Below are 13,433 nucleotides of genomic sequence, written 5' to 3'. Positions count from 1 at the left end.
CTGTCACACTGAATCTTGCAAAACAAAATTTCGTCCCCAACATATTTTCGCCTTTTTTCGGCCAAATATGCTTATCTAAGCACTCGCAGACTCCATTGCAGCCACTCACACATTATAGGCCGAAAATAGATATGCACCGAATATTTGTTGACTTGCAGTAGGTGAGGGTATACTTAGCGGGTTGTCCAGACCCCCCCCCCACACACACACATCCCCATGCATAGCGGACATCCTTCTGAGATGCATCATACATGTACATGATGTACGTGCAGCATGTGCTTACGTTGAATTCCGCGCTCTGGTTGACGAACACAGTCGCCCTCCTCCAGATGTTTCCCTGGTTTCCCTTCTTGGTCCAGGCCAGTTTCATGATGCCGCTCTGGTTCAGGTAAACGTTGAACGTGTTCACCGTCGCACCGTACATGTGGTACCAGAAGTTGAACGAGCACACTTTGGTCTTGCTGGAGATTGGCCTCGACACCAAGCGGGCGTTCCTGCCGGTGACGACTCCGGACGTCTCCAGGTAGACATAGTATCCTGGGTGGCACAGAGAAATCACCACATCAACCAGCGAAATCCCCACATCAATCAGAGAAATCCCCACATCAATCAGAGAAATCCCCACATCAATCAGAGAAATCACCACATCAATCAGAGAAATCCCCACATCAATCACCCAGTCACCCCGTTACCCCGTCACATCAATCACCCAGTCACGACACCAATCACCCTGTCATACCAATCATCCCGTCACACCAATCACCCAGTCACAACACCAATCACCCAGTCACCCCGTCACACCGATCACCCAGTCACAACATCAATCACCCCGTCATACCAGTCACCCACTCACACCAATCACGCCGTCACAGCTATTCCAGCGGAGCTAAACATCTGGATCGATAGATCTGTGCAGAGACACTCATGAAAGTGCGTGTTATCTGCCTCTATTTAGATATCAGGATATGCTTGTGTGGAACTTGACCATATTGTGTGGTGGTTCTTGCCTGCGTTGAAAGGCCATGGATGTAGTCCTGTAGCTGTCTCACCTGGTGTGCCGCCATGCAGTGTTTCTCACCTGTTGAGTTGGCATATGTGTGATCCCAAGAGGGGCCAGTCTGGAACGATGGTGTGCCTCCGGAGCGGCGCGCCCACTGGTAGTTGTCGGTAGCATCCTGCGTAAAGCCTTCCAGACCAGACTGGAAGTCGACCGTGGTGAAGCCGCAGGCTGTCAGCAAAGCAAAACACAGGCATAGTCACACACACACTACTGCTTACAAACTCCATATGGACTACATCACGTGCCTACAGTTTTTTGAATACCGTATACTCCTGTCATGCAGTCATTCGATGCTGCTCATTAGCACAGGGTTCATTAGTATACACATAGCCAGAAGAGAGGAGCAGACTGTTGCTACTCCAAGGTACTCGTTCAAACACGAGTAACAAGCAGCTGATGACCAGATTGTATCTGCTTGCACCCTTTCCACCGCTTGTTATAGTAGTTCATTGGGCGGCATTCACAAACGCCATTCCAACACCAATGACGGAACCTTGTACAGAGAGATTACAGACTCTATCAGTGTACGGTGCACGGCTTACCCTTTACAACTCGGCAGCAGCCGTCTTGGAAGCCTGCATCATCGACAGCGATGTCTCCTGTGAAGCTTGATCCCACAATGCCGACAAAGCTCACCTGCATAAACAGCAACAGCAACAGCCCACCCAGTGTATCAGACTTAGGAAACCAGGCGTAACCGAGCACCGCAGACCTACATGTAGCTACACATGTAGCTACACCGTGCACCCGTCCAAGCGGCCGAGTTTTCATAATTTGACACAGGCTGCACATGATGTACCTGCCGTGTTCCTTGCGCATTCCACATTCCTGCGTGTCCGTAGAAACCGTCAACGCATTTTCGTATTGTACCAAATGGGAAGCACAATTCGAGAAAATCGTCTATCAACAGCGAGGAGTAGTAATTCTTAAGATATCGCATTGTTCCGAGAGCACCCCCCCCCCCCCCCCCACACACACACACTCCCACCCAAGTGCAATAATTTCACGACTACTTGCACCAGTGTCAGTCAGACTAGCTTCTCTGCATCCGTGTCAACTTACTTGCACTGTTTGTCCAACCAGTCTTGCTGGTAGTCTGGCCTTACCAAACTGCCATGAGTTGCCTTGATCGCCCGAGCGCGACCAGATTGTGAAGTTGGTAGTTGTGCCAGCAATGGTCACGACAATGTTCAATGTGCCGGTGGTCGTTCCCGACATGTGGTACCAGAAGCCGTACTCGCAGCCGTTCTCGGCAATCGAGTACACGCCGGACGTAATGATGGCTATGTCACCACCGGTCCTGGGGAAGGATGTCTCGATGTAGATGTATGATCCTGCATGGGGAAGGAGCACCCGGTACACACGCACAGAGTCAGAGATGGGAATCGCTTCCATGGGGGCACCCCATACACGAGCATAGAGTCAGAGATGGGAATCGCTTCCATGGGGGCACCCCATACACGAGCATAGAGTCAGAGATGGGAATCGCTTCCATGGGGCACCCCATACACGAGCATAGAGTCAGAGATGGAAAACGCTTCACATCTTCACCAGTACACCATGTGCTGAATTTCGAATGATGCCATCAACCCGTGTTCCAATTGGGACCTCTGGTCTCTGGCATATATACTTGTGGTTGCATGCTTGAATCAACGACCACATTCGCACATCTAATCATCCAAACCCGAGCACCCCCCCCCCCCCCCTCCCCCAGCTGGAAACATACCTCCACTAACAGTTGAGCCCGTGTCAAACTTGCACAACTCACTGCCGTCAAAGGTGTTGTTCTAGGCCATCTCAGATGACTAGAAATGTTGACGCACGGCATGCTATTCCTACGGGGCCTCTTGCACCTCATACACTGTAGGCATAGCATACTAAATATGTACAAGTACACATGCCAAGCCCATCCTATAGACACCCCCATGCACACCCCCCCCCCCCCCCACACACACACACGCACGCACACACACACACACACACAGCACTCACCATTTCCTCCATGGCCTGTAGTTGGTCCAGTACCGAATGATGGTGTGTTACCAGCGCGTCTTGTCCAGTCAAAGTGGTCACCAGTTTCCTGGCTGAAGCCATCCAGACCAGAGTTGAAAGTGGCAATTGGTGCTCCACAGCCTGATTGCAAAAATAGAGTAGGAGCGTCATGAAATGCAGAAGTACGTTCACAATGTTTTTGGTACATATATGTAGGACTCAGTATAGAGTCCATGCACTATATGATGTCCAGCACCCTATATAGAGTCCATTGGTCCAAAATCCACTATACAGAGTCCAGGAGTCCACTCAGTTTTGATCAGCTTCATCCTGCCGCGCAATCCCCTATAAGGAGTACACTTTTTCTACAAGTCCCCTATTCACGGTCCAGGAGTCCAGTTTATCCAGTCACGCCGTCCTGTGTGTTGTGCCCGAAAGAGAACACATTTTCAGTTTTCAATGCTTGCCTCGTGGCAGCGCATTCCTTTCTTCACTTCAGCCATGGCTGCCAATTCTGCTGTGCAGTTGCTGACAGTAATCTGTCTCGAGCTAACCAAGGAGGATAAGGAGACGTTCAAAATCAAATCTGGAAAGCGTCTTGTGGTTCTCTGAAGACGTTTCATCAGTGCGCGGGATGAAAGCAGAAATTGCAGAACGAGAAAAGTTCAGCACAGTTCAAATCTGACGAGGCAGGTACACTGACGCTCTCTTTCGTTCGACGCCACAAGGATCCCCTGTTTGGCTGGCCATTTCTGCCAGTAAGACGTTTGAACGGTTTCATCAGAGCGAGGGATGAAAGCAGAAAGCGGAGAAAGAGAAAAGTTCAGCACAGTTGCAATCTGACGAGTCAGATACACTGACACTCTCTTTCGTTCGACGCCACAAGGATACCCCTGTTTGACTAGACAAGAGCTGCCTGTACAACCGTGTCAAAAGGCTGTGCAACTTCATGGCAGGACGATGACTGAGGTAAGGAAGCTTTTACTCGTTTCGATTGGTCTGCTGTTCTGTCGTTATGCTTGAATTTTTTTTCCATTTTCAAGGAGCGTATCGCGTTTGTTTGATGTTGCTTGAATGAATGCCCTAAAAGTAATCAACCACTTCGTAATAGTCCTCAAGGACTGCAAGGACTTTGCATCAATCGTATATTATGATCGTCTAGCTATCATCAATAATTATTTTATTTCATGAGAAATGTATTTTTATCCCTGTGATAATTATGTGAACTCCACGACACTCTTCCTGTAGTATGATATCAAATACAATGGGATCCACAAACGCAGTGCCAGTGTACTAGTAGTAGTAGGACTAGGAGGATTGCTTGTATGCCAATGATAAGAAAAAGCTTCTCAAGCTAATACTCGTAGCTAATACTCGTATTCCCTGAAGTAACCGTTTTGATGTCACGAACATGACATTGTGTCAGTGAAACTGCCTCGTGACAACAAATCATTGCATTTCCATCTTGGGGAAGACTGACAGCAACGCTGTACAGATTGTTCAAATCATCTCATTTCAATTTAGTTGCAGTGAAGTGAAACACTGTGTACACTACATGTATGTTGGTGTGTCTGTGCGTCTTGAGTGTGCACAAACGATCTTATTCCTCGTATTACTAATAGATTATTTTCCCCACCATCACCTGTTCACAGGTCTTTGAGTGGATTGATTTTCATTGAGCATCACATTCGTTGAGAACTTGGTAGTTGTGTGCTCCCATGCATCATTACGGTAATAAGCGTATCCTTGTGCTATCTATTTGTTGCAGGTGTGCTGATCTTCAGAAGCTTGCGGAACTGAGTGCTGCTGAACATTTGCATGGCCATGAGCAATGGTGAAGCTTGCTATTGCACTCTCAGCATGTACTAGTATTATGCTGACCACTGCACTATGTTACTCTCTTACACTACTACGTGTATGTAAACGTGCGTGTACCCGTCCCCGTACGCATTCGTTTCGTATAATTATTTGTTATCCCTCTTGACTTTACATGTAAGTGGGTGGACGTTTGCATGGCTGTTGGAGTTGCGTGTGTATTGTGTCTCTACTCTTTTCTTGGTGTTTTCTTGGCGTTGTATAAGTTTGTGTGTGTGTGTGTGTGTGTGTGTGTGTGTGCGCGCGCGCGCACAATAATTTGAAAACAAATAATTAATCCTGGGCTCTCCATTATTCCCTTTCGATTCTTGTTTTTTTTCTAGGTATTTTCTTGGCGTTGTGTGGGTGTGTGCATGTGTGTGCGTGCACAATAATTATGCAACACTACATGATTGAGATATTGTAATTTGCAGCGTCTGCGAAGAGACCACTTGATTTGAGGATGGTGTTTGTAGGGTTTTTCATGTAATGAAGTGGTAGACTGTGAGCCAAGTGCATGAATTCATGATTTTCGTTCCCACTTTGGGTGTACCGCGATTTTGTTCTTTTAGCATGTGGAGAGACCTAATAGAAGATCATTTTTGATTGTTGTCAGTTTGGGAAGCTTGCAGGGAAGTCAAAATAAGCAATTATCTTAACATACCCCGTTTCCATAGCAACTACATAGCAACTGACATAGCAACATGCTATTTTGAAGGTGTTTCTTACTTTTTTCAGCAGGCAACGGCACTGGACGAAGAAATGCATATCAAGCGTCATTGCAGCTGGGTTAAAATAACTATACGAGGCCAAAAATTATAGAATTACGCATAAGTGCATTGTATAATGTACGTGCACATTTTAAATATTACTCGAAGTGACGATGCACTGGTAGGTAAGTGCACATGAAATGGTGCCGACAACCACGAAATGCATTTCAGGAATGATAATGTACAGAACAAACAGGTGGCATTCACTATACAAAGCCCAGCAGCAGCGAATTCTCCAGACAACGGTTGGAAAAGACCATCAACAACAGCCAGGAGAATCTGGTTTAATCCGGTGCAATGCTCATTTCACCCTCTACATCTCTATAATATATACATGTACAGTATGGCAGAATAATGTTAAAGAAGTTGCTGGATACAGGATTCGTATATTTGCACTCATATAACTGATCAATGTACCGTTACTTCGTAAGTACTGCTGTATTGCTTCCTAACTTATAAGTGCAAAGGGTAGAGCAATGACCGTAACCAGTAACGTTAGAGGACCGCAGGGGTATACCGGTAGATACAGATCTGTAGTTTATTTGAACTATAATAATAATTATTTTGAAACATTAGTTACATTACCCATTGTATGTACAGAACACAAGCGGAAAGATACAATTAATCATAGTCTGAAGCACTTCAGTATAAAAGATCGAAACAGTTATTAGCTCTCCGGAGATACGGTACATTGTGCGTTCTACATGTATTTCTGCTCCAACAGATTACAAAAACCTTTAGTTTAGCTTGACTGATCAGCAGCAAGCATGCTAGCACACTGATATGATTGACATGATGATGTTCGCACTGCCACTGCGCTGCACTAGCACTGCACACAATACTATAGAAACCACGAAAAAACATCGTCATGATGCGGCTGGGTTTGCACCACCGTACATTTTTGCGAGGTCAGTGGTGCAACAGAAGTCCGGTCCAGCTCTTGTGACCTTGGTTCTTGTCGATGGCGGCTATTGATTTGGCCAAAGTAGTTTCTCCCTTCTATTTGGGCATGTTCGTGCCTGATTTGGAAGTGACAACAAGCTGAATTCGTATCTAGTCGAGTAGATGAAACGAACTGGGGAAAAAAATTGCGGTACGCTCAAGGTCGGAACGAAAAAAAATTCTAACAGGATTTTTGGTGCCTGGCTCACAGTCTATGGCTGCAGTGGCGCCTCAATACATATTTTTTATCTTGAGAAGTGAATGATGTAAAGGATTAAAGGGAGAGGCCGTTTTCTGGTTAATATTCACTGCTTACAGCAGATCCTATGTCTATTTTCGAACTCGATAGGGGATGCCTAATTGGCTGGACTTTATACAGGGGGTGTTGTCCACATAGACTCTTTATAGTTGATTTCAAAGTTTGGACTCCGTACAGTTGATTTTGGACCAATGGACTCTATATAGGGGTGAAGCCAATTGGCTGGACTCTATACAGGGAGTGATGTCCATCGAAACTTTGAGCTCACAGTTGATTCCAAGTTTGGACTCTGTACAGTGGATTTTGGACCAATGGACTCTATATAGGGGTTGGACATCATATAGGGGCTGGACGCTCTACTGAGTCCAACATATACACACACACACACACACACACACACATACACACACACACACACACACACACACATGCACATACTCACATATGTATGCACACATACACACAGACACACGGACACACACACACACACACGCATGCACACACGCACGCACGCACGCACGCACGCACGCACACACTCTCTCTCTCTCTCTCTCTCTCTCTCTCTCTCTCTCTCTCTCTCTCTCTCTGACACACACACACACACACACACACACTGCCTCCCCATTTCAGAAAGTGTCTACAGAGTGGAAGGATTACTATTCTAGGCACCGGGAAGATTCCTCTCCTTGAGGCATGGAGAATAGAGAAAACTCTGTCTGTGTAGGTTGAACTGATTATTATGATCCATTCTTCTTGTATTAATTTTGGAAAGATTGCATAATATAATTGCAGCCGGCGTTGTCATTCTAAATGCTATGTTTGCTGTTTTGTACTTACTGGCAGTTGCACAGCATGTGGTGCTGAACTGGAAGTCATCGATGGCAATGTCGCCAGTGAACGATGATCCAGCAACGCCTTCGATGATAACCTGAGTGTGGAGAGAGAGAGACACACACAGTGTGACAAGTGCCATTTCAATGCAGACAGGCTCAAGTAAGTGTGGCTCTCAAGTGCAATGTATGTGTGGCTCTCAAGTATGTTGTCCTGCTGCTGCTGCACTGCACTGCACTGCTACAGTATGAGTCAGAAATCATAATATCTCTAGAAATACAGAACTTACTACTCTTGAAGTACCAAAATGACAGCTTAGAACTACACACATGTGGGCAGTGTTGCTGCATTGGTGCTCGATGCACACAATATGCAGTGCCGTTCACACATGACCGTGTTCATAGTGTGTGTATTCTAGAATGCAGTCGCATCAGTTGTCATGCTGCTGCCAGCCCAAAGCGGCAAGTTGATTACCATGTGTCTCTGGGTACTCACCCTGAAAACGCCGCTGTAGCTGATCGGAATGGGGCCGGTTGAGATCCACTTGTTGCCCTGGTTACCGGACTTGCTCCAGGCCTTGCGGATCTTGCCGCCTGACTGGATGTTCACGTTGAGTGTGTTGACGGTGGCACCGTACATGTTGTACCAGAACGACAGGCTGCACGAGGTGGTCTGCGATGTGAAGAAGGGGCTGTACAGACGAGCCACATCGCCGTTCGTCCTTGGCGACGACGTCTCGATGTACAAGTAATATCCTGTACAGGAGCAATGCATGGGAAGCAGCAGTGAGGCAATAGGACAGAGCATAAACTTTGTGCTGAACCTAGATGGAGTGTGGCATGAAAAACTGTTTTCTCAATACAGAAAGAGCACACGCACAATATTTAGTATTTACACCGGGCTACACACCCACTCAGTACTCACAGGCATTAAAATACCCACTCAGTACTCACAGGCATTACAATGCCCACTCAGTACTCATAGACAATAATACAGACTCACTGTTCATAGACACAGATGCACATTCGGCACTCATAGACACAGATGCACATTCGGCACTCATAGACACAGATGCACATTTGGCACTCATAGACATCAGCTAAGGCACACTCAGTACTCATAGACACGGATTCACGCTCAGTAGTTACAGATACAAATCCACGTTGGGAAATACTGTGCACCAGCATCGTGTCAACATGTCCACGTTGGGAAATACCGTGCACCAGCATCGTGTCAACATGTCCACGTTGGGAAATACCGTGCACCAGCATCGTGTCAACATGTCCACGTTGGGAAATACCGTGCACCAGCATCGTGTCAACATGTCCACGTTGGGAAATACCGTGCACCAGCATCGTGTCAACATGTCCACGCTAAATACCGTGCACCAGCATCGTGTCAACATGTCCATGCTAAATACTGTGCACCAGCATCGTGTCAACATGTCCACGTTGGGAAATACTGTGCACCAGCATCGTGTCAACATGTCCACGTTGGGAAATACCGTGCACCAGCATCGTGTCAACATGTCCACGTTGGGAAATACTGTGCACCAGCATCGTGTCAACATGTCCACGTTGGGAAATACCGTGCACCAGCATCGTGGCAACATGTCCATGCTAAATACTGTGCACCAGCATCGTGTCAACATGTCCATGCTAAATACTGTGCACCAGCATCGTGTCAACATGTCCATGCTAAATACCGTGCACCAGCATCGTGTCAACATGTCCACGTTGGGAAATACTGTGCACCAGCATCGTGTCAACATGTCCACGTTGGGAAATACCGTGCACCAGCATCGTGGCAACATGTCCATGCTAAATACTGTGCACCAGCATCGTGTCAACATGTCCATGCTAAATACTGTGCACCAGCATCGTGTCAACATGTCCATGCTAAATACCGTGCACCAGCATCGTGTCAACATGTCCATGCTACCCGCTACCTACCTGTTCCTGTTGTATGATCGCCGGAAGGACCAGTGGAGGATGACGACGTTGAGCCACGTCGCCGCGTCCAGTCGAACACGTCCAGCTTGTCCTGGGTGAAGTTCATCATGCCGATGTCAAAGTTGTTGGAGTATCCGCATGCTATTCACAACAGTGCACGTATACAATATAGGCAAATGGTGGTTTAGCGTGTGCGCTAAGCCCTGTTAACGAACGTGGAACATCTACCACTCATACTTAGTCCGATGATCATGCATCTGATTATGATGTCATTGCTATACATGCGCATGCGCAGCGCGCGCCACTCTCCCACGCGTGCATTCCAAATCTTGCTTTAGGGAGAGAGAAGGAGAAAAGAGAGACTCCTTTGTCACTTGTGCTTTCCGACGACTTGACTGTTCACTGGTTTGTCCGTCAGCTGTCAATTTCCCCTTCCCTCCCAACCCCATTCGACTGGGGATCCCTATCTCTCCGTCACTGTCACCATAATTTCCTCAATAACAGTGTCAGTACAACTCTTGTCAATATACTTATATCGGGTGAGGGCAGTCTATCTCCGCAGCTGGCTCATTTCAATCACTACCGGTCGCAGCCCCTGCCCACGGCAGGCCGACCGTCTCTCGTTCACACTCTGTGTGCTCCAGGTCACAGCTCCTGCGCAGAGCAGGCCGACCTGTCTGTCTCTCTCTCTCTCTCTCACACACACTATGTGTGCACCGGGTCACAGCTCCTGCGCAGAGCAGGCCGACCTGTCTTTCTCATGCACGCCAGCTGCTCCGCCCAATATCCCTGATATGCCAACCAGAAAACAATGTGTTCTGAGCCGGGTGCATGCCTGTATGTGGAGAGTGCGTTAATGCACGGATTACAATTTAGTGCTGTTGCAACATGCCGATGCACATCGATGGCAACTCTCTGTTATCTTTGTGGAGTACTGTGGAGTACTGTGGAGTACTGTGGAGTACTGTGGAGTACTGTGACCTTAGCCAAGCAGAACATCATTCATGGCCATTCACAGAATCTTACAGCATTAATAGATGACGTGATATTTGGCCAAGACTTACCCGTTGGTGCGAACGGTGGCTCAGTTGTCACGGTGGCATTGCTCTCTGCAACAACAGGAGAGCAAAGAGCATATCACAGCACAGTCCTCCTTGACGGCACGTGTTGTCTCACTTGTTAGCTTGCCAACCCATACCAGCCCAGTCCGTGACGGTGTTGCATGTTAAGATGATTCTGTGTGTGTGTGTGTGTGTGTGTGTGTGTGTGTGTGTGTGTGCGCGCGCATGCGCATGCGTGTGTGTATGTATGTGTGTGATGACATCCATGGCCCAACGGGACAAATCCCCTTATACGTGTGTGGACAGGGGTGGGCAATAGCTGTACTACATGTATATGTCATGACCAAAGTGGAGTGGGAAATATACTGCAGTCGTACATGTAGTTCTGGCACTCAGCATGTAATACCGCAGCTAAGAAGACTCACCGAGACACAGGTCGTACTTTCCGGAGGCACCCATGCGGTAGGAGTTGGTGTGGCCATTGTCCCAGGTGACTCTCACCCAACCGGTGGTCGTTTGGCCGAGGGTAGCGATGATGGTACCGTTAGTGCCACCGTGCTGCGGTCCCCATGACCAGTCTACGCCTTCAGTGACGCGGGTGCCCACTGAGAAGATCAGTGTCAGCTGTGCTACGGTGTAGCTTGCCCATGGGTAGCAATAGCCTGCAGTGGCAAACGGAGGATTTGTGCAATTACAGGTCAGCATTGGTGTCAACATAACGCACGGATCTGCAGCCGAGCATGCTATTCTGGCCTGCAGCACATTGGCACTGATACTGATAGTCTCCCATGCTAATTCTAGCCTTGATGCTGCTGTCGTGAAGGCAGCAGGGCTACTAGCAGTGGAGAATACATGCCTGTGCAGTCCTTTCTTCTTCTTGGAAATCTATTGCGATAACTATGAGGACTATCTGATGCTTACCGTTGACAGGTGGAGTTGTAGGAGTGGGCGATGGAGGCTGGGTAGTGGGGGGTGCCACTGCACCTTGCTGAGCTGCACAGACAATATGTATGGCATAAAGCAAGGACTTAAGTGATGCAGCGGTTTGCATGCATGCACACACAAACACAGAAGCACGCCCATGTGCACACACACACACGGTACACACACAAAAATGTGCACACACACATACCGTTGTAACGTCGTCATGAAACTTACGGATCTGCAGGTAGAGGTCGTACTTGGAGCTTGCGCCCATCCGGTAGGAATTGAGATGGCCATCGTCCCATCTGACTTGCACCCATCCGGTCGAGGAATAATTGCCCAAGCCCTGGGTAATAGTACCGGCTGTGTTGTTTCCCTGATTGCCCCATGACCAGTGAGCTCCACGAATGACACGTGTGCCTTGACGGAAGCTAGATGTGATCTGTGCTGTAGTGTACTGACTCCAAATAGGACGTGCTGTGCGGCAGCAGAGAGAACAGAGAATAATACAATGTTAAGTGTCCGGGGCGAATGGTTGACTGTTTGCCCGGGCACGTGTGCTGCTCTCTATGTTGAGGGCTAGATGCATAGTGGATTGCAAGAACAGTGTCAAGCATTGCCTGCATTGAAGTCATGTAAAACAAATAAAATAAAAAATAAAATACCCGACCGACTGGTATTTTTCTGGCCCTGTTACCCGAAACAAGACACTTTTCGGTGTGGCCTAATAATACACTATTCAGAACCACGGCCGGTGTGCCCACTACTCGTGGCCTTGGTCCTGGACATGCATGTGCCAGCTGCAGCTTGAAAGCTGAAATGTGTGCGATACGAGAGAGCCTAGTAAATGTGGTAACACTCCAGTGCACTTGATTGGATGACACAGCAACAGTCTCTGAGTGTGTGGGGAGCGCGGGCACCCTTGGGAGAAACTTACAGCTGCAGCAGTCAGGTGTCAGCCAGATGTCGTCCAACGCAATATCCGATGTGAAAGATGTGCCAGCGATGGCCTCAAACGCCACCTGGGGAGAAAGCAAAACAGCGCAAACCACCGACATGCCATACATGATAAGGTCTTTTTCCTATGCGTAATGAACATGGTAAGATGTTGTGTAGGAAACATGAGAATAAAGATCTACAGTAGGTTGCCACCGGGAGCATTTGCTTGACTTTACGAGTATGAGCAACGAGTGCTGTTCCAGGCAAATTGCAACAGGGCTGCATCCATGTCCACAGCGGTCCACCCCAATCATGCCGGATTGTCTAGGCTGTGCAGGATCAGTTTTGTGTGTATGTGTGTGTGTGTGTGTGTGTGTGTGTGTGTGTGTGTGTGTGTGTGTTACACGATGCTAGCCGTACTGTACCTTGAAAGTTGATGTACTGACGGACGATCCAAGACGAGCAACACCTCTGTACCAGGTGTTGCCCTTGTTGCCCTTCATCTGCCAGATGATGGGGCTAGTTGTGCTGGTTCCCTGGCGAACGTTCAGAGTGTTGACCGTGGATCCGTACATGTGGTACCAGAAGACAACCGCGCATTGTGGTCCCTTCGCCGGGCCGGCGGGTGGCAGGCTGATGATGGCGTTGGCGCCACTGGCTACTCCGCTCGTCTCAATGTAAATATAGTATCCCAGAGCTGTGTGCATGAAGCCGTAACAGAACGGCAACAGTACGACAGCACAACAGTACAACAACACAACATAACAACCGACCAACATCAGTGTAGCATTGAAACATATTGCTAGGTGCGTTGTGAGTTACCTCTGGTCATTGAGTTGTATCCCGAAT

The 13,433-nt window shown here is 48.0% G+C and overlaps 1 protein-coding gene across 1 annotated transcript in view; it reads right to left on the bottom strand.

Annotated features, from left to right (window-relative positions):
• Positions 1-13,433, bottom strand: part of LOC135813434 (MAM and LDL-receptor class A domain-containing protein 1-like) — a 63,556-nt gene that overhangs the window by 38,944 nt on the left and 11,179 nt on the right. Inside the window, exons 16-29 of the mRNA XM_065326531.1 lie at positions 13,010-13,281; positions 12,583-12,667; positions 11,880-12,122; positions 11,643-11,714; positions 11,147-11,383; positions 10,725-10,769; positions 9,661-9,801; positions 8,204-8,463; positions 7,715-7,805; positions 3,053-3,193; positions 2,123-2,394; positions 1,603-1,696; positions 1,079-1,228; positions 284-537 (exon numbers count right to left, since the gene is read on the bottom strand). Coding sequence (XP_065182603.1) covers positions 284-537; positions 1,079-1,228; positions 1,603-1,696; positions 2,123-2,394; positions 3,053-3,193; positions 7,715-7,805; positions 8,204-8,463; positions 9,661-9,801; positions 10,725-10,769; positions 11,147-11,383; positions 11,643-11,714; positions 11,880-12,122; positions 12,583-12,667; positions 13,010-13,281 — 2,357 coding nt within the window. The remainder of the gene's footprint in view (positions 1-283; positions 538-1,078; positions 1,229-1,602; positions 1,697-2,122; positions 2,395-3,052; positions 3,194-7,714; positions 7,806-8,203; positions 8,464-9,660; positions 9,802-10,724; positions 10,770-11,146; positions 11,384-11,642; positions 11,715-11,879; positions 12,123-12,582; positions 12,668-13,009; positions 13,282-13,433) is intronic.

Source organism: Sycon ciliatum, chromosome 4, assembly GCF_964019385.1.
Source record: "Sycon ciliatum chromosome 4, ocSycCili1.1, whole genome shotgun sequence".
Lineage (NCBI taxonomy): Eukaryota > Metazoa > Porifera > Calcarea > Leucosolenida > Sycettidae > Sycon > Sycon ciliatum.
This window is presented reverse-complemented; position numbering and strand designations above follow the sequence as displayed.